General features: G+C 33.8%; 1 protein-coding gene across 1 annotated transcript in view; it reads right to left on the bottom strand.

Annotated features, from left to right (window-relative positions):
* LOC124355251 (acetylcholine receptor subunit beta-like 1) overlaps positions 1-20,607 on the bottom strand; it is a 152,286-nt gene that overhangs the window by 24,637 nt on the left and 107,042 nt on the right. The window contains exon 4 of the mRNA XM_046806297.1: positions 11,790-11,899. Within this exon, the coding sequence (XP_046662253.1) occupies positions 11,790-11,899 (110 nt within the window). The remainder of the gene's footprint in view (positions 1-11,789; positions 11,900-20,607) is intronic.

The following is a 20,607-nucleotide window of genomic DNA, read 5'->3' as shown; positions in this document are numbered from 1 at the left end:
CTGTTGTTAAATTACATAAGACTCGCAGGTATATACACTGATCAGACCATTGATGATTTTACATGTAAGGATAACCTCACTGTTGTAAAATTACATAAGACTCGCAGTTATATACTGATCAGACCATTGATGATTTTACATCTAAGGATAACCCCACTGTTGTAAAATTACATAAGACTCGCAGGTATACACTGATCAGACCATTGATGATTTTTCATCTAAGGATAACCCCACTGTTGTAAAATTACATAAGACTCGCAGGTATATACACTGATCAGACCATTGATGATTTTACATGTAAGGATAACCTCACTGTTGTAAAATTACATAAGACTCGCAGTTATATACTGATCAGACCATTGATGATTTTACATCTAAGGATAACCCCACTGTTGTAAAATTACATAAGACTCGCAGGTATACACTGATCAGACCATTGATGATTTTTCATCTAAGGATAACCCCACTGTTGTAAAATTACATAAGACTCGCAGTTACACACTGATCAGACCATTGATGATTTTACACCTAAGGATAACCCCACTGTTGTAAAATTACATAAGACTCGCAGGTATACACTGATCAGACCATTGATGATTTTACATCTAAGGATAACCCCACTGTTGTAAAATTACATACGACTCGCAGTTATACACTGATCAGACCATTGATGATTTTACATCTAAGGATAACCCCATTGTTGTAAAATTACATAAGACTCGCAGTTATACACTGATCAGACCATTGATGATTTTACATCTAAGGATAACCCCACTGTTGTAAAATTACATACGACTCGCAGTTATACACTGATCAGACCATTAATGATTTTACATCTAAGGATAACCCCACTGTTGTAAAATATTTATGATTGAAAGTTACAACTACGAGTATATTTTTATAGGATGGTCCTGACAAGATAGTTTTGATTTGAAAACAATAAAACTGTGATTGCCAAAATTCACTAAACCTGTATTGTCAATCTATGTACTGTACACCAACGTGCATATAAAAGAAACTATAAAAATACTCATGGATACTTAAGTATTTCATTTTTATGTAAATTAGGAAACCAACCATGAACTTACTGGTAAATTATATTTTAAATGCGGTATACTTTATAATCAAGATGAACCACGAGCTATTGGAATCTTATCGCAACTATGTCTAGGCCTAACTACGACAAAAACAGTTTCCGAGTATATTTTCAGCCACAGTTCGAATTAATGAACAAAAATGTTCATTTACAGATATACCGATGACATAATAGTTTTATTAGACGGAAACAAAAGATAATGTATTGTACTCAACCACATAGCTCGGTAGGATGTTTAATTACAACTACTGTTAGAGAATTTCTGTTATTAAGTAAAATACTACATTTTCTGTTGGAACCGTCTATTGATTGGAAAAAACACTTCTTCACGGAAATTCCAGTTTTTAATTTTGAACACAACAGCTATTTAAAATCCAGCTTTATGGCGCCATGTGTTTAGTAAAACTTTTCCTTTGGGCAGAATTCCAGGAAGTGATCAAATGTTTTTATCTCATTGCGGTCTAGACGATGCGGTAGTGGTTCTGAGAACCTCCTGGCACAGAAGGGCCAGCTGATATTTATTTACATGTACTAGACGCGTATTCTGATATGCTCTTTTTTGTTGAACCTAATATCGTAAAGTCTAGAGTTATAACTGTACCTTTACTTTCATGACCATGAAGAATTACTCAAGAATTTTTCTCAATTTGAAGTTGCCATGTATTGAATCCTTAAATTCTGAGGATACTTTTACCAGTTACGGTTGCTTGGGTCTAAATACAAATAATAACTTGGGATATATTTGTCTCCGTTTGCAAGAATCTAGTACATTACCACAGTTGCTAAATTAAACAATATAAATACATTAGACGTGTTGTAAATGAATGTTTATCATGGATAATAAGATGGAACCATCTGAAAAGTTCTGGTGGTATGTATACATTTGTAAGCTTTGCATAGCAATATGAAACTTGTAGAATATTGACCTTTTTACGAAATCATTAACTCTTTATCTCCTTTATATTATTATTGCCTGTGAAACTCTGGAGTGTAATCACAGACAACTTTACACATAGTTTTAAAGATCAATTTTCTTTTTACTTTGCAGCAATTGTATGAGACATATAACTTGAAGTTTACAACTCTTCAAGTCGTGTGTTCCACAAACTACTGTTAATATTGGGATGTCCAGCTGTTGCGTTACTAAACTTATTATTTCATTTCCTCGCTCAGTATTAGAATATATTATAGTTGTATTTACATTGCATCACATAACAGTGTTGTTGACAGCTTTAATTATATCATGTGCATTTATATTTGTCTCATAGATGATATTTATTTATTATATTAAGTTTGTCAAGTTCTCAAGTAGTTATTTCCATAGGCGTAGCCGGGGGAAGGAGGATTTTGGGGGTTGTTATCCCCCTCTCCCATTGATAAAAATATTCAAGGTAAGTTTAAACTTGCGTTAAACTGAATGTATGTATACTCGTAGTCGAGCGATGTATTATTGTTCAGTTTTGTTTTTATTGGTTTTGATATTTTAACTACATCAGCTGACATGTAGTAAAACACAAGACTCGTGGTTTGTAATTTTGCGGAATGCCGTTTCCATCTGCTACCGTGTAGGCGTTGACAAATATTATAGAGACACTGTCGCTTCCACACTTCCCCCACTTCGGGCGAGAGAGACAGCGAGTTAATGGCCATGAATGTCTACCGATCATCTCTTTGAACGGCTATTTGTAACAGTCTTAACATAGTTCTCATTTCTTTCGTTCTTGGCAATAGTCGTGTATTCTTGACTTGTGTTATTAATAAATACCGATAGTGGTGGTAGGTAGCTACAAAACATAAACTTAAACTATAAAACTTCTAGTTTGCTGATTTTACAATTTACAAGTATTTTATTACCTAAAAGTGATTAAACTTTATTCGCTGTTACCGTTACACTTCTCCGATACCAAACTGTGTTTCAACCAAAACTGTGAACGACACATACAACATTATATGTTTATAAAAACATGTTAAGACCAACCTACTAGTAGGTCAACTGACCTACTTATAAGAACAAAATAATACTCGTAATTAACTCACAACCCTTTGGCGGTGAACTTCTTATATGCCGGAAGTCTGCAATAACCCAGTTAATTTATTTTATAACATATTTCAATCAAATGTTCACAAAAACTGCAATTCTTCAACCAAAGTAAAATATATCGAGATCATGTAATTTATATCTGAATTGAAGTTTATATATTTAGTATTTCAATTTACACACTAAAAAATGTTTTGTTTACATCATTTCCAGGAATAAAAAAAATACTATTAGAAAGTAAATGTTAATCTTATATTAAAATAAACTCGAGAACTTTAGGTAAACAGTAAAATGCCTTTCCGACCAGATAACGTCCAAGTGTTGAGGAGTTTAGGACCAAAGTAAAAAGTTTTGATAAATGTATGGATTCACATTCCGTATTCACTAATTTTAGTTTTTAGTTTTTATTGCTGGACCTATGTTCTGGAATTTCAAATAAATTGTTGTTACACAAAAAAGTCAATGCAATAATAAATTAATAAAGAGGGAAGTGTTGAGGTACTATTTGATGGAGAATATTCTGATACTCTCGCGTGGTTCGAGATCCCAGACGACCAGCAAATCCACGGAGAATCAATATTCTGAAGAAATCAAATTTTTAGAAAACATATCTCCTCATACGGCCTAGACTCAAATAATCCGCTTTAACTAAGCATTGGCTAGCCAGAACACTGAACACATTTCTAGAAAATTAAAAAAAAGCTGAGTTAACAATAAAAAAAACTCAAACAGTTTAGAGTTTATTGTTTACTATAAATTTTATGTTAAATACTTAGAAAACTCATAATAATTTCTAAGAAAACTCGTCATGATAAAGAAGCCACCATAAGAGTCTCATGGCCGTCAAAAACCTTAATTAAATAGAAAAATTAAATATAATTATGCTCATTTAACATAGCGGTAGTTACGGATTTCGAGCAAGAAGGGAAACGGAGGAAATTGTGGAGACATTATGATGGAACCTAGATTGAGAAGAACATATAATATTATTGGTTTCAAGAAAGTGGTACAGTACAAGAACGCTCTGTAGATTTCAAGTTATGCAAAAATGTACAATTTTGTCAAATATTAAAAAATGGAGAATCAATATTGGCCTCAACCTATCAAGGTTAACTTTCCAATTCTTTAGGATTAGGATGACTACTCTAATCTTAAAATTAGCTGAGAACACATCCTGAGTGTTTAAAGATTTAAAAAATACCAGTCCAGTAAGGGAATAGCTCAAAACATATTGTTTGACTTGTGAGGAAGACAAAAGAAAATCAGTTGTAATACTCAAGTTGATGCCTGTAATAGTTTGCCTAAAACTGCAACCAACGACTCTTTTTTATGACTAATAGGATCATAACGTTAAACAATGGTGGGGAGGGTTGATTCAATAAGAATGTTAAGTTCAGCTCCATTTCTTTCCACTTAGGGCAGCTTCTGAAGTCTCTGTGACGGATTTGACTCCGGAATATGTAATCAACATCCGTCTGAAGAGATCCAAAAGAGTCGGCGACGAAGAAGCTGAAAACGAACTCTCTACATAGTTTCGACACCAGAGACACCTAGTCTACAAACAAATGTAATCCACATGAAGTGGTGCTCATTGTCTCAACAGGTACAAAATGTAGGTGTATGAAAACCCAAATTAGACAACCAAAATAAAGAAATTGCGTGTTTGTAAATAATATTCAATTTGAAGTTCATATTTTTTGTCTATATCTGTCGACTATATTCGAAATGCACGCAGTGGACTTCAACCGATTAGCGGTCGTATAAAACAAATAATTACTAATTTAAAATCTCAAAAATTTGAGTAGTTTTAAACGCAATAAATAAATTCCATTATATTTATATCCATTACTTTTTATCAGGCATGACATGGTTTTACATTAAAGAAAACTGAAATATAAAATACACATTACGTAAGTAATTCAAATACACGTCTATATTTCAAAGTAAATAAATAAATAAGTATATATACGGGAAGCGCATTTTCTCTTTAATACAGTGTCATTTTCTTGAATTTTTTTGTGTTTTCGGGCGATCCCCAAAAGATGATATTTTCGCTCATGGTATTTGACATATACCGGAGGGTAGGGTGTGCTCGCTTACCCCAGCTTGACTGGGAGGGAGGGTAACTCCCCCATTAGATCATCCTAGATACGCCCATGGTTATTGCGGTTGCTTGGTACTTGAGCTAATAATTACTGTAATCTAATATAACAGTCTATGTGCCTACCTGTAGTGTACGAGACACACAAGCTAGTGTTCCTTGAAATTGATAGGAATTTTACCTAAGAGAGAATTGATCTCCGTCGTGCTAATTTTGGTGGAGGTCGAAATGGAAGGGTATTCAAAGGGTTAAAAATATGAAACTCAGATTATATTCTCTTCTCAGATTATATTTTGACTAGCATGAGACACTTAAGACCGACCTCAGATCGACCATATTCAAACAAACAAATATTAATTACATCAATGTCCGGCAACTAGATAAAGAACGAGAAAGTCGCGACTCTAAGGGTCTGTTTAAAGTGAGCTTACGCTGATGTAACATTTTTTCAAGTGACCGACGGTTAGTTTTAAGTGTGGCAAACTGAAACGAATTGAAACAAGAGACAACATTATCGTAACATACTTTTAAACTCTTTTATACCCTCCTACCGGAGTAGGAAAGTACTCACTGACGATCAGTTTCTTTCTTATAAAGATTTCCTATCGATGTCAAGACAAATATACAATTTTATAAAACTAAATGTTTTCATAAATAATGATGTTATGATAAAATGATAATCCTAAAACTCAGTGAATAATTATTAAGTACAAAATATATTTGAACAAAATATTTAAGTAGTGCAATGTTTGTTATTTTTCGATTGAAAATGTTAAAGCCTCTACACACAACAGTTTGTAGATACGGTTCAGAGATCTAATCTTAATAATGGATTTACGAGTAGAGCAGCAAGAGCTAAAATGAATGTAGACTACAATTGAGAGATTCCTTATAAAACTTTGGAAAAATTCTGAGTTTGTAAATGTTTGAAGAAAAATGTTTTTTAACTCTCGATTGAGACAACGTTTTTACCTCTCACTACCCAAAATAATTCTTTCATTCCAGAATTTTGACGGGACGCATGTGCATAAATAACATCTGATATAAACACTTTTCCAAGTTTTATGTTTGTAGAGTTACTGTTCTTGTCCCCTGGTAACCTATAAAAACCAAGTTATAACAAGAATTTATAGAAAGTTAATGCCATCATTTTATGTGACCCAAAATTTCTCACGGAACAGAGGATCACAGTTCGCCTGTTTATAAATTACATCTCAAAAATTTCTGAGGTAAGTAACGTTATTCTAGAACCATAACTGGGTCATTGATTGTCTACATTTAAAGTCCAACAATAAGTACTTCTGAGGTAACATGAATGTTTATCACTCAGTTGTTTTTGACATGAAAAACTTGTTTCTAAGTTTGGATTATTCATATTAATGAATTGAGACTCTGTGCTTCACTAGTAAGATATACCGAATCACTGCATAGTAAATGAAGATGTTCATATTTATATGAAACCAACCGGTCAAACAAAGCAAATTCATAAAATTTGTTGTGTTCTTTGAATAATATAATCTGCTTGTTTACTAACTTATTTATTATGTGTTCTTATCATTGAAATCATAGCCATAAGACCAATTAAAAATTGTATCGGTTTCTTTCCTGCACTTTGAATATATGATTCCAAATTCAACAGCTTAGTTTATTGAATAAGAGGAACCTATATGAAGTATGAAGCACCTAGGACCTTTCCATCGAGAGTTATCGGAGAAGACAGACAACGACGCTATTTTAAGAAACACCTGTTGGGTACTTAATAAAATTAAGGCGTTTTTTACTCACGACTGATGTACTCAAGTACTGAAGTAACACTAAACAAGTAAGTGTGTAGTACCGAACACCGAAAGCACTAAATATTATTGAATCGTTATATTTAGTATTGATATTATATTTGACTTTAAATAAAATGGATCAATAATCGGGTAGGGTACGATAAGCGGACCCGGTTTTTATATCGAAGAATGTAATCATCGATACCTAACATTAGAATCTCAAAACCTAGAATATCAATCGTTATAAAAGTAACTATAATCCTCAATAACAATCATGTGTTTGAAATTAGTAAACGAATTTAATATTTACAGCGATCAAACAAATTATTATAACCAAAATTAGGAAAACTGAAGACAACCATATTCGCGCCTCTCGCAGTTACAGTCGTTTCTTTGCCACAAATTTCACATAATGGGTTTTTCGGTACGAGTCCAAGCTAAAAAGAAAGTAGTGTTACTATTTTCGCATTTGCAAATGTGCGTGAATGATTCAGTAAAGCCCAACATTTTGAGCTTTTCCCTTATTAATAAAACTTCTAAGACTTTATAGAGTTATGAGTGTTTAGATTAGACAGTAAAACAAATGTATTTTTGTTGTTAAATCGGTTCAATTGTTTTCCGTGATGAAACACAAATAGCCTAACCCTAAATTTGTTTAAACTTTTATTAAAATTTATAATTGATGACGGATAACTTGATAGAATAACAGGTACACGGACATCTCCCTAAGTTACACCACTAGAACACTAAAGTCAGTCTCTCGCCTTCTCTAGAGTGGGCTGATGTGATAAGCGACCATATTTTGTGCAGTGACATGTTTGAACTTGTTCTTATCACTAGGGACTCTAATGCTGCTAATGTTGCCAAGGTTGACGTGGATGAGATCATCGCCATACATAGATTAGTTTTTAATTTACTGTATGCTTAATCTTATGCCTTAGAGAATTTGACACATGAAGAAGAAGATAGATTCTAATATTCGAAACGTCCTTTACTTTTGTAACAAAATACCATGGGTAGTGTCTGAAAAATTGTTATACTTTTTTTGTAATTACATAGGCCTACAAGAATATTCCAATTCATATTATACGGTCATGTAGATTTGTTGCGTCATAAACTTTAAACATAATTAATTCAAAGAATACGAACTGTACTAAATATAAAAACTAGATCAAAATAGTTGAGTTCGAGATTGAGAGATTTATTGCCAAAAGAAATGTCCAATTAGTGAAAGAAATATGGGTAAATGCATTAATCGTCTGAGAGAGACGGTGAAACTGCCAGGCAACAGCTCTCTCTCTCTCTCTCTCTCTCTCCATCGCTGCGGACTGGATCAATCGGGCCTGGTCCAAGATGGCTGAGAAAATATCAGAAGTTAAAGTGATATACAATAAATGCCATGTATATCGTACAAGCTGAATACGATACGATATACAAGTGTCCAAGCTCAACGAGGAAATACCAGGAATTTAAGTGATGTGTGATATATATCTCACCAATTGTAACAATGAGCCTAGGCTAAGCTTGCTGAGGGAATACCAGGAATTTAAGTGATGTGTGATATATTATATCTCACCAAGTGTAACAACTCACCTAGGCCAAGCTTGCTGAGGGAATACCAGGAATTTAAGTGATGTGTGATATATATCTCACCAGTGTAACAATGGGCCTAGTCCAAGGTTCCTGAGGGAATACCAGGAATTTAAGTGATGTGTGATATATATCTCACCAGTGTAACAATGGGCCTAGTCCAAGGTTCCTGAGGGAATACCAGGAATTTAAGTGATGTGTGATATATATCTCACCAGTGTAACAATGGGCCTAGTCCAAGGTTCCTGAGGAAATACCAGGAATTTAAGTGATGTGTGATATATATCTCACCAGTGTAACAATGGGCCTAGTCCAAGGTTCCTGAGGGAATACCAGGAATTTAAGTTATGTGTGATATATTATATCTCACCAAGTGTAACAACTCACCTAGGCCAAGCTTGCTGAGGGAATACCAGGAATTTAAGTGATGTGTGATATATATCTCACCAAGTGTAACAATGAACCAAGGCCAAGCATGCTGAGGGAATACCAGGAATGTAAGTGATGTGTGATATATATCTCACCAAGTGTAATAATGAGCCTAGGCTAAGCTTGCTGAGGGAATACCAGGAATTTAAGTGATGTGTGATATATATCTCACCAATTGTAACAATGAGCCTAGGCTAAGCTTGCTGAGGGAATACCAGGAATTTAAGTGATGTGTGATATATATATCTCACCAATTGTAACAATGAGCCTAGGCTAAGCTTGCTGAGGGAATACCAGAAATTTAAGTGATGTGTAATATATATCTCACCAAGTGTAACAAAGCACCTAGGCCAAGGTTGCTGAGGGAATACCAGGAATCTAAGTGACGTGTGATATATTATATCTCACCAAGTGTAACAACTCACCTAGGCCAAGCTTGCTGAGGGAATACCAGGAATTTAAGTGATGTGTGATATATATCTCACCAATTGTAACAATGAGCCTAGGCTAAGCTTGCTGAGGGAATACCAGGAATTTAAGTGATGTGTGATATATATCTCACCAATTGTAACAATGAGCCTAGGCTAAGCTTGCTGAGGGAATACCAGGAATTTAAGTGATGTGTGATATATATATCTCACCAATTGTAACAATGAGCCTAGGCTAAGCTTGCTGAGGGAATACCAGAAATTTAAGTGATGTGTAATATATATCTCACCAAGTGTAACAAAGCACCTAGGCCAAGGTTGCTGAGGGAATACCAGGAATCTAAGTGACGTGTGATATATTATATCTCACCAAGTGTAACAACTCACCTAGGCCAAGCATGCTGAGGGAATACCAGGAATGTAAGTGATGTGTGATATATATCTCACCAAGTGTAATAATGAGCCTAGGCTAAGCTTGCTGAGGGAATACCAGGAATTTAAGTGATGTGTGATATATATCTCACCAATTGTAACAATGAGCCTAGGCTAAGCTTGCTGAGGGAATACCAGGAATTTAAGTGATGTGTGATATATATATCTCACCAATTGTAACAATGAGCCTAGGCTAAGCTTGCTGAGGGAATACCAGAAATTTAAGTGATGTGTAATATATATCTCACCAAGTGTAACAAAGCACCTAGGCCAAGGTTGCTGAGGGAATACCAGGAATCTAAGTGATGTGTGATATATTATATCTCACCAAGTGTAACAACTCACCTAGGCCAAGCTTGCTGAGGGAATACCAGGAATTTAAGTGATGTGTGATATATATCTCACAAAGTGTAACAATGAACCTAGGCCAAACTTACTGATAGAATACTAGGCATTTAATTGATGTGTGATATATATCTCACCAAGTGTAACAATGAACCTAGGCCAAGCATGCTGAGGGAATACCAGGAATGTAAGTGATGTCTGATATATATCTCACCAAGTGTAATAATGAACCTAGGCCAAACTTGCTGAGAGAATACTACGCATTTAATTGATGTGTGATATATATCTCACCAAGTGTAACAATGAACCTAGGCCAAGCATGCTGAGGGAATACCAGGAATGTAAGTGATGTCTGATATATATCTCACCAAGTGTAATAATGAGCCTAGGCCAAGCTTGCTGATAAAATACAAGGAGTTAAAGCTATACATAATATATGTCACCAAGTACAACATATACGAAATTTGTGGCCATATTTTTGGCTTAAAGATCATTCCGTAAGTGAACCCGGTGCTAGGTTGACGCCAATTTCCATAAACGACTACTACTGATTGTAGATGATGAACTTTCTTGCTTTAATCTCTCTTAAAGTTCGTAGAATTGGGAAGAAAAACTAATTTGAGAAGTGATTTACTCTTTATATATATATATATATATATTTGATAGGGAAAATCTTCCGCACATTTATTCCTAATGGAGAAGGGTAGAATAAAGACAAAACTTAGGACGGCCTATATTAAGACATAAAATATGATATAAAACGAGAGATTACATAGGAGACGACGTATCACTGTTAAATAAAAATACAATTTGAAGACTTGGTTACTTAGGAGAAATTTATTTTTGTTTGGATTGTCCTGGAACTGTTATCACGCTAACGACATTCGATGATGCTGTACGAGAACCAGAATTTGATCACGGGAGATTATTAGAAGAACGTTTACTAAAATGCAAGTAGGAAGTGGAAGTTATAATTGAGGCGTTTTAACCATGCACCTTACAACAAATTGGTCAAGTGGGTATAATCTTTTCATAAAACTAAATGAGCATCTAGTATGTAATATACTTCGTAAATGTTAAAAGCTGAAAGAAATTGTGACTTTATAGTTAAAACTAATGGTTCCAGAGAAAAGACGATATCTAAAGCAATGTTGAACTCTTGCCTCGCCATGAATGCTTCAATGAAAAGGGTGACTACTTAGTAATTAGTAACCTAAACCTACTCTGTAGAGGTTCGTTTCGGAAAATTCACACTTTACATATTCATCGCACCTGATATGTTAATTATCAACAAGTACTGCTGTTTCATAAAAAGTACGGCCAATCAATATTAAAATATAAGATAATATAACTTGAATACGTAATTACTAACAATTTAGTTAACGTGTACTTGCGAGTCTGTGAAACACTTGCCGGATATGTCTTGTGGCCGTGCTTGTAACACACAGTTAATACTGATATGTGTATTAACGTGTGTTACTCATGACCTTCGTGAAACACGTCCCTGAACGATCCTAGTGCTACAAAGATAAGATTATACGCTTGGGGAACTCACTTGTTGAAGAGCACTATGTCCGGTTTCCACACCTTGTCTGGTGGCAGTCTCAGCACTCCGATACCGCCGTAGTCCGCCTCGTCCCACTGCAGCTGGTAGTCGTTCCAGACCTGCGCATGCGCAATGGAACATTACAAAATAGTTAACTAGGAAGTCTAAACGGACTTTAACATTCAAACAAACCTCAAATAGTAAAATGCATACACATACCACGCAACACACCATAAAAAAAAATTACCACTCCCTGTCAACGATAGCCTTCTTGTTCTCATCGTGTCTGATGACGCGCCGCGATACCACAGGAAATGCCGACTTTGATTTTCTGGTTAGTGTTCCCCTTTCGCTGGAGCGAGTGTGGCGTACTATTTGTGCTTTTTATATTTGTGCAGTGACAACGCCTGTGTTCATTTTATCCAGTCTCACTTCAAGTTGGTGTACCGGTCAGATAAGATAAACATTCTTTTAGTGTTAGTCCATTGCAGTACTTTTTACTTACATATTTATTTATTAAGTTTTCTACAATTAAGGAAGAGGGCAGATTTCAATCCTCGAAACATGGTGTTGTACATTTTGTAACACATAGCAATGCAAAATATCCGATATCCTATAATCCTTTCAAGCTATCTATATTCAATAATTAACTTAAAAAAGACCATTACGATTGGTGAATTAAGAAAAAGTAAACTGTGAAAAGTACGGTGCAGGTTATAACATCTACTTTGACAGTTTCCATTAAAGATACAGTTTAAGAGTTTAATTATGAAACAATGTCGCCGTTTGGTCGTTGCCCTTGTCCCAAATCAGAGGACAAAACTACAGTTACTGTATTTCGGGGGAAAAATTTCGGTTATGCCTTGCTTAATATCACAATTTACTGTGGTTGGTGCCTAGTCGTTTACGAGATTTAAAAATACACTCAAAGCGACAGATTATACCAACAGCGTAGAAACAGTTTCTGGAGGTATTAATAGTTTTCTCTAAAGTATATTCTGATAAGAATAATCATGAAAAGAATGAAAACTGAATCATCCTACCCTTTGCTTTTTATATTGAATTATTCTTCCTTTAAGATATATGTTTGTTTTTAAAGTTTTAAAAATATTTTTCTTGAGAAGCAAGAACCATAAGGTAACAAATAAATTTAAACTTAAATTAAGAAATGCAGAAGACTTATTAGTACCAAAACCTTCAAATACTTTCTTTACAAAAAACGTTTATTTTTTTAGAACCAAAACTTTTTAATCTGTTACTGCAGCATATAAAGAGTCAATTTCAATTAATATTTTTCTCAAACACCTTAAAAAATGGCTATTGTCTATGAAGGATATTGAAGAAGTACTTTCTAAAATTAATGTTTAAAATGAGATTTTTCCTTTCCTTGTAATCTGTTTCCAATAATGATAATAATGCATCATCTAATTATGTTCTAGTTATGTTCTCCATGTTTATTTGTTTAATTTTTTACATATAGGCTTAGTTGATTATTTTATGTATAATTAAGATTTTTGTATTAATTTAGTAGAGTTTTTCACGAAATTCATTTAGATTAAAAATAAATAGGTTTTGCAAAAAAATATCACTGTATTGTTTAAGAGGATAAATATATAAGAGGAAACATGGTCTTTTACGTTCTGAGCAAACCCTTTTTTCACGATCTTCAGTGAACTGTTACCACTATATAATAATCTTCATTAAAAGTACAGTATTAATTGAACAAATATATCATGATTGGATGATTTACGGGACAAGTATTTATCTCCTCGTATAAATACAGATCACAACATTTAGTGTACTAAAATACAGGAAATGGGGTGTGAGCTTGTGAATGGTGATCGAGGCGAGACCAAAAGCATAGATGTACACATGAAGTCATAGTAGAGAGTAATACGGTATTCTTTGTTTGAAGGTTATTTTTAAATACGGTATAAATGTAATACGATATAACATTTATGGTCTTAATGAATTCTTAAAAATCGATTATCACACTCCAATAAATTGTGGTGATATTTTTTCAAATATATTTTTATCTGGATTCATTTTAATCATAAGAGGAGTACAAAATAAGGAGACGTCCTGGAAGTCCTGACCTGAACAGGATACTGAAGACATTATTCTATGACGAACAATTTTGATCGCACAACGAGGTTGTAGTTAGGATGTTTGTTTGCCTAATGACAGTTCGGAGTTGAGAATTTCTGTTGATCGATTTCCCGGGTCGCCCCACTTTCACCCGCACCAAATCGAGAACATGAAGTTTGAGTTGCCGAACATATTAGTTGCCTCATTCCGAAGGCGATTGGTAGATTATGTTTTGATTTCCCAGAGTGAACTTTGCATCAATCACCCGAGAGTCGAGTACCGTACCTTCGTACAGTATTATAATAGAACTTTGGAAAATGAACTATGATAACAAATTACAATTGTATTAACGGGATGGAACTTTGCATCAATCACCCGATAGTTGAGTACCGTACCTTCGTACAGTATTATAATAGAACTTTGGAAAATGAACTATGATAACAAATTACAATTTATTGTATTAACGGGATGGAACTTTGCATCAATCACCCGATAGTTGAGTACCGTACCTTCGTACAGTATTATAATAGAACTTTGGAAAATGAACTATGATAACAAATTACAATTTATTGTATTAACGGGATGGAACTTTGCATCAATCACCCGATAGTTGAGTACCGTACCTTCGTACAGTATTATAATAGAACTTTGGAAAATGAACTATGATAACAAATTACAATTGTATTAACGGGATGGAACTTTGCATCAATCACCCGAGAGTGAGTACCGTACCCGTACCTCGTACAGTATTATAATAGAACTTTGGAAAATGAACTATGATAACAAATTACAATTGTATTAACGGGATGGAACTTTGCATCAATCACCCGAGAGTTGAGTACCGTACCTTCGTACAGTATTATAATAGAACTTTGGAAAATGAACTATGATAACAAATTACAATTGTATTAACGGGATGGAACTTTGCATCAATCACCCGAGAGTTGAGTACCGTACCTTCGTACAGCATTATAATAGAACTTTGGAAAATGAGTTATGATAAAAAATTGTAATTATATTAACGGGATGGTTAAATTGTAATTCTGCACGGTGCGATTTGAATAAAACTAAAAGTTTTGTACTGATTCAATTTTTTGTTTCTTTCCCCGAACATGTCTCCGACCTTAGTAATTATAGTACAGGAGTTCAGAGCCACTTTGCATTGTATATGCACATTACTTGATTGTTCTTGAAGTCGATGGAGACATTGATCGTCAGCCGCGTTAATTTTAGTGGAAGTCAAAATGGGAGGGCATCTAGAGGAATAAAAGTATGAAACGGTATTTTATCTCAGATTATATTTTTTTTTCTAGTTTGAATAGACTTAAAATATTTTTGATAAACAATCAAGTTGAAAGGCTGTTCATATTAAAAACGAAGTGAAACACGTTTGTTTATCAATATTTAAACCTCGTCTCGAGACCTCCAACATGGGCATCATCCCACATCTTTATCCGGAAGTTTGTAGCAATGTTATCTGTATCGAAGACCTTCGGAACCCGTGTTACAAGTGACCGGTATTGTGTTGCACAAACTAACACAGTTAATCTTGCCATACACTGTACACATCCACAAGGAAGGGCATTTAAATCAGTAATCGTTTTGATTCGGTGGTGAAACCTTGAACTGTGTACAGTATGTAGATTCTTAATAAAATAATTAATTTTTCAAAAAATGCACCCTTAACATACAAAGAACATAAAATAAATAAATCTAAGTTTTTATTTCTTCTTGGTTATAAGGAATATAAAAAATAATAACTTAAATGAGACATTAGAGGCCTTCAAGGTAAACGCAGTACAGGTATGTATGCCTTTTAAGGTAGAGATAAGAAGTCACCAGCAAAATGTGTTATTAATTGTCATTCATATAACAATGTATTAGTAGATTTACTCTTTGCAATAAATATCGAAAATAATGGAAGGGGGTGAAGAATAGTGGAGTATAAAAATTCTTAATGTGAAAAATGATTATAAAATATGGGTTTCTTTTTCGTAAAAATATACCGGTACATATGTGTGGTTTAATTAAATTTCGGGTGTTAGTAGATAGAAAAAACTAATTAAAGAGAACATTGATACCTAAATATGAGATATTTTAAAGGTATGAATACATTTTAATCTCAATAAATTATACTTATTAAGTTACATTTAATGCACAAAAAATGAATTTGTCTTTGTCTTAAAGCGGAGTTAAGGTTAAAAACCTATAAATACTTATTTATCGTAAAGTTTACAGAAATGAGCTTTCATCTTAACGCATTATAAGAGAGTACATAGGCCATCTAAACATTAAGTGATATAACAGTTTCATTAGAAAGTGAGATAAAATTTAACTGGCTTTCAAGGAAACGGGAAATAAAAGGCGGACTTTTCTACAGAATTGTCAGTAATAAAAGTTACTGTTGTAGAGGACCGATCGTGTTGTGTTTGTGAAGTTAGAAATAGGTGATGGAAATGGAAAGAACTTTATTGGGTCACACATGTTGAACTGAGTCCTACGACACGATATGTTTGGCTAGCTTCTGTAGCGATCGATACATCGATACAGAGATGCAGGCTGTCGATCGTGAGTATCGCTCCAATTCCAGTTCCAGTTCTTAGGTGATGAACGGTTCCTCACAAATAGATTACGTGGAGGTCGAGCTCCGTTTCCAATATGGGCTGCTCGCTAAACTTTCCGTCACGGGCTGTCAATTTATCCTGGATTTCCAAAACAGACCCCGCTTCTGGGATATTTGTTGAACGATTCTTGATCCCACAATATGTTCTCTTCGACAGAAATAACTTTTCTGAAGGTGTTGGATCTCCTACGAAATAAGAGGAAAAGTTCACACATTGCACAATTTCATGTTGAGCTTTTAACGGATGAGCGACTTTGTACATTTACCATTAATTGTGTTGTTAATTATTCTGTAAAAATATTTAATTAGTTTTGCCATCATAACGATGATATACTATGTTTATGAGCAGAGGGAACACTCGGGCAAATCTCGTAGTAGTAACAACACCAAAAGCGTGTTTTGGTGGAAAAGATTACCAAACAATTAAACAACCGATTCAACAACCGAACAGAATTCCGGTTGAACCGGTTCAATTCAATTTGACAGAACTGGACTGGACATGACTAACGGCTTGAAGGAGGGTGACATCAGGTGTCCATATCATCTTGTAAATTGCGAACAGATGGATTTTGGAATTTTTGTTTCGAAGCCTAATATTAACAAGAAAGACCTGAACATTTATATAACTATATACACTCTTGCACTCTGCTCAGTGGTTTCAAGTAACAAAATGTACTAAGGAACAGTCTTAGTAACAAGCGTATACGTCACTAACCCTTATCACACTCCACCTTTAACCCACACATTATTATCACAGTTTCCTTATTACACTCAACATTTATCGGACTCACCCATATATAAAATAGTCTTATCACATTTATCATTATCAAATTATCAATGTTATCCTTATCACACCTAACCTTATCAAACTCACCAATATCTCATTTATCCGTCACTTACTTCGACCTTCAAATAGATATTTGGGTTAAGAGGATATTAAGATGATGATCGGTAATTAATACTCCAATTACACAGACATATTAAAAGGCCGAACCGCCTGGATACGAATAGGATGTTATCAAGTAATAAGGCCATTTAGATTTGGTCTGATCTATTTCCATCCTAGCAACCTAGACTGAAAGTTCTGGAGTTCTGGCATTTTTAAGAACGGAAAATAGCTTTTTTAGTAAAAATTGAAACAGTTTAAATGAAAGTGAATTTTATTTAAAGTAATTTTACAAAAATTGTTGTAAAGTACACAATATATATACATAGTGTCCATAAATTATTCTATGAAATTTCACGCCTTAGTTTGCCCATTAAAAATAAGTAAGAAACGTCATATAATGTGTAGTTTTATGTTGGTTAATTTTCAGTCTGTCTGTTTGATTTTTTTAAAGAAAAATCATGCCATTTTAAATTCAATAAAGATATAAAATTCAAATTTTACAGAATTTTTAGTTTCACTAGGGTCTGTTTCTCTAAAAGGTTTTTTGAAACCCGTTAAACAATTTTGAGTAGGTTATCACATATAAACATATGGTAATATCCTTTATGATGGTTGTAGTCTAATATATCACTTCATAATTAATTTTTTCGCCTGTAAAAGATGAAATTTAGGAATATATTTAATCAAACAACAATTAAATAAATAAATTTCAATTCTTGTGGTTTACATTAAGAAAACTTGGAGACTTAATTATAATTTAACCGTCAGTTGTTCCATTTGTATTTGAAATTTTGAAGTGAAAATTATCCACCACCAATATAACACAATAGAATTTCAAAGAGAGTACAATACCTTTTGCTCAATGACACATCTTAATTCCATGACAAAATAAAGGATAATCCTCCGATCCAATAGAAAATTTCGATTCCATGATAGAACAACGAGTATGCTACACGAGTAGTGCAAACGGTTATAATACATTTCCGTTCGAAGCACTCTTCGTTGCTGGAAACCTCGTTTGATAACGGCGCATAAACGCGGCAAACCCACATTTTCTACTTTGTTAAACCTCAATATTCTCCTGAGTTGATAGGTAAAGTTTCCCCTTTGACAGCTCCATATTCATAGAGTCATAAATAATTAAGCTTCCGTAAAGGTAAAGAAGTCATTACGTGAAAATATGCATAAAGTAATTACCAACCTTGTACCAAACCCGAGTAGTGTTGTACCAAAGTAGAGTTGTACCAAACTCATTTTCAACGTTGACCCGAGTCTTGTCATTTTCTTGTAACAATTAAACTTACAATTTGACTTATACAAAATTTGATTTAGCGAAACATCACCGCGCCTCACTGGTAGATAAAGCCGATCAAAAATAAAGTAATATTAACGAATTAACGAATTTCATCTCAGACAAGATGACCTGATTCGAACAGATTCATAAACATATTAGCTTAAAAGTTTTCTTGAGTGTTTGGGCAGAAGTATTTAAAGCTGTTTGGCTAGGGGAATGAATAATTTTTTCCCATCTCAAGATGTGTAAATTACAAAACATATATATTTTAATTTTAGAAAATATATAAATAAAATAAAAGTAAACATTTTAAATAATTATTTTCCATTATAAAATTTATTTTTCTCTTCTATATGCATTTTCCACGTTCTTATAAGGTTCTGGACCCATCAGTTGTTTTACAATTAAATCTCTAACACAATCTCTAATTTTAGCCCCCCTGTTTCTTAGTTTCCTCCAACCATCATCATTCCCCCACCCCCGAAATCCCGCATTTCGACCACCCATCTCTCTCTCTCTCTCTCTCTCTCTCTCTCTCTCTCTCTCTCTCTCTCTCTCTCTCTCTCTCTCTCTCTCTCTCTCTCTCTCTCTCTCTCTCTCTCTCTCTCTCTCTCTCTCCCTCCCCCCCTCTCTCTCTGTCTGTCTGTCTTTCTCTCTCTGTCTGTCTGTCTGTCTTTCTCTCTCTCGCTTTTCTTTTTTCTTTGTTTCTATCTCAAGACTTTCCCTTTTAAATTGCATAAAATCGATGCAAGTTATATTTGTATTTTAAATATAAAGCATTTTTACTTTACCGTATAGATTATTTAGAAGAGTTAATAACATATTTCTAGGTAAATTAGAAATTACTAGTATTAAGTTATGGATATCGTACCCATATATTGCCTGTACTTATGTACTGTAATATGAATTAGAAGTTATGTAGATATATGGAAGGATTAGTTGTCGAATAAAAATGTTTCATTTATGTACAAAGAATACAATTTCATCATGGGAATAATTTTAATTTCTTCTTAAAAAGATCATGTTTTTCCCAGCCATGAATGAATCTAAAAGACCACCAAATTTGGAAAAAAATTACTAGTTAATCCAAAGTCAATAAAAAAAACGACGTCAATCATGGTTTAGAGCACAAATGTCATCCATGCAATAAACTACGCTTTGGAATATGCAACATGCTGCAATCGACAAACTTTTACAAAAGCAGTATTACCCAGAAAAAATTACAGAACAAATGATTTGTAACAGCGAAAGTGTACCTCACAAATTATCATTTCAACATTATCCTAAAGACTGCATTGGAGAAACATTATCACTTAGACTAAGGATGAATATATATCGTGCCGATGTTCGACACAAGAATTTACTTAACATACTGTGCAAAACAATTAAACTTTTGAAAAACGTTTCTCATATGGCATCAAGAACTTTCAAAATTAAGAAAATAAAGTACATAGGAAATTACTGTTAAAACGATATGAACAATGTTAAAATGTCCACTAATGCTCAACCAGATCCCATGGAGTGACATGCACCATCATCAAACTCCATAAAGCCTAAATAGAAATTAAGACATTTTAGTATATAGGTGTGTTTACTCTCATGTTATCGTGCTGGCATAAAGACAGATAGACAAACAGACCGATATTACATTTTTCCAGTCCGAGTGATAAGCTTCGCTAAAGCTTAGCAAATAAATATCCTATATCATGTGTTACCAAGAACATTGATGCAATATATTTTAGATTTAAGATCTGATTTGAGGCATTCATAATAAATTTCAAATACACCGATTATGACTATCGATTTGTCAATAGAATTTGCTAAATACATTCGTAAGCTAGTGGTCGCGAACTTTGTGCTGTTGTAATTATGTACATAAATATTCAACGACAAAAGTTATATACGTCGAAATTAAAAGTATATTTTATATTTA

The sequence above is a fragment of the Homalodisca vitripennis genome, chromosome 2, assembly GCF_021130785.1.
Source record: "Homalodisca vitripennis isolate AUS2020 chromosome 2, UT_GWSS_2.1, whole genome shotgun sequence".
Classification (NCBI taxonomy): domain Eukaryota; kingdom Metazoa; phylum Arthropoda; class Insecta; order Hemiptera; family Cicadellidae; genus Homalodisca; species Homalodisca vitripennis.
The sequence above is the reverse complement of the archived record's forward strand: the minus strand, read 5'-3'. Positions and strand labels throughout refer to the sequence as shown.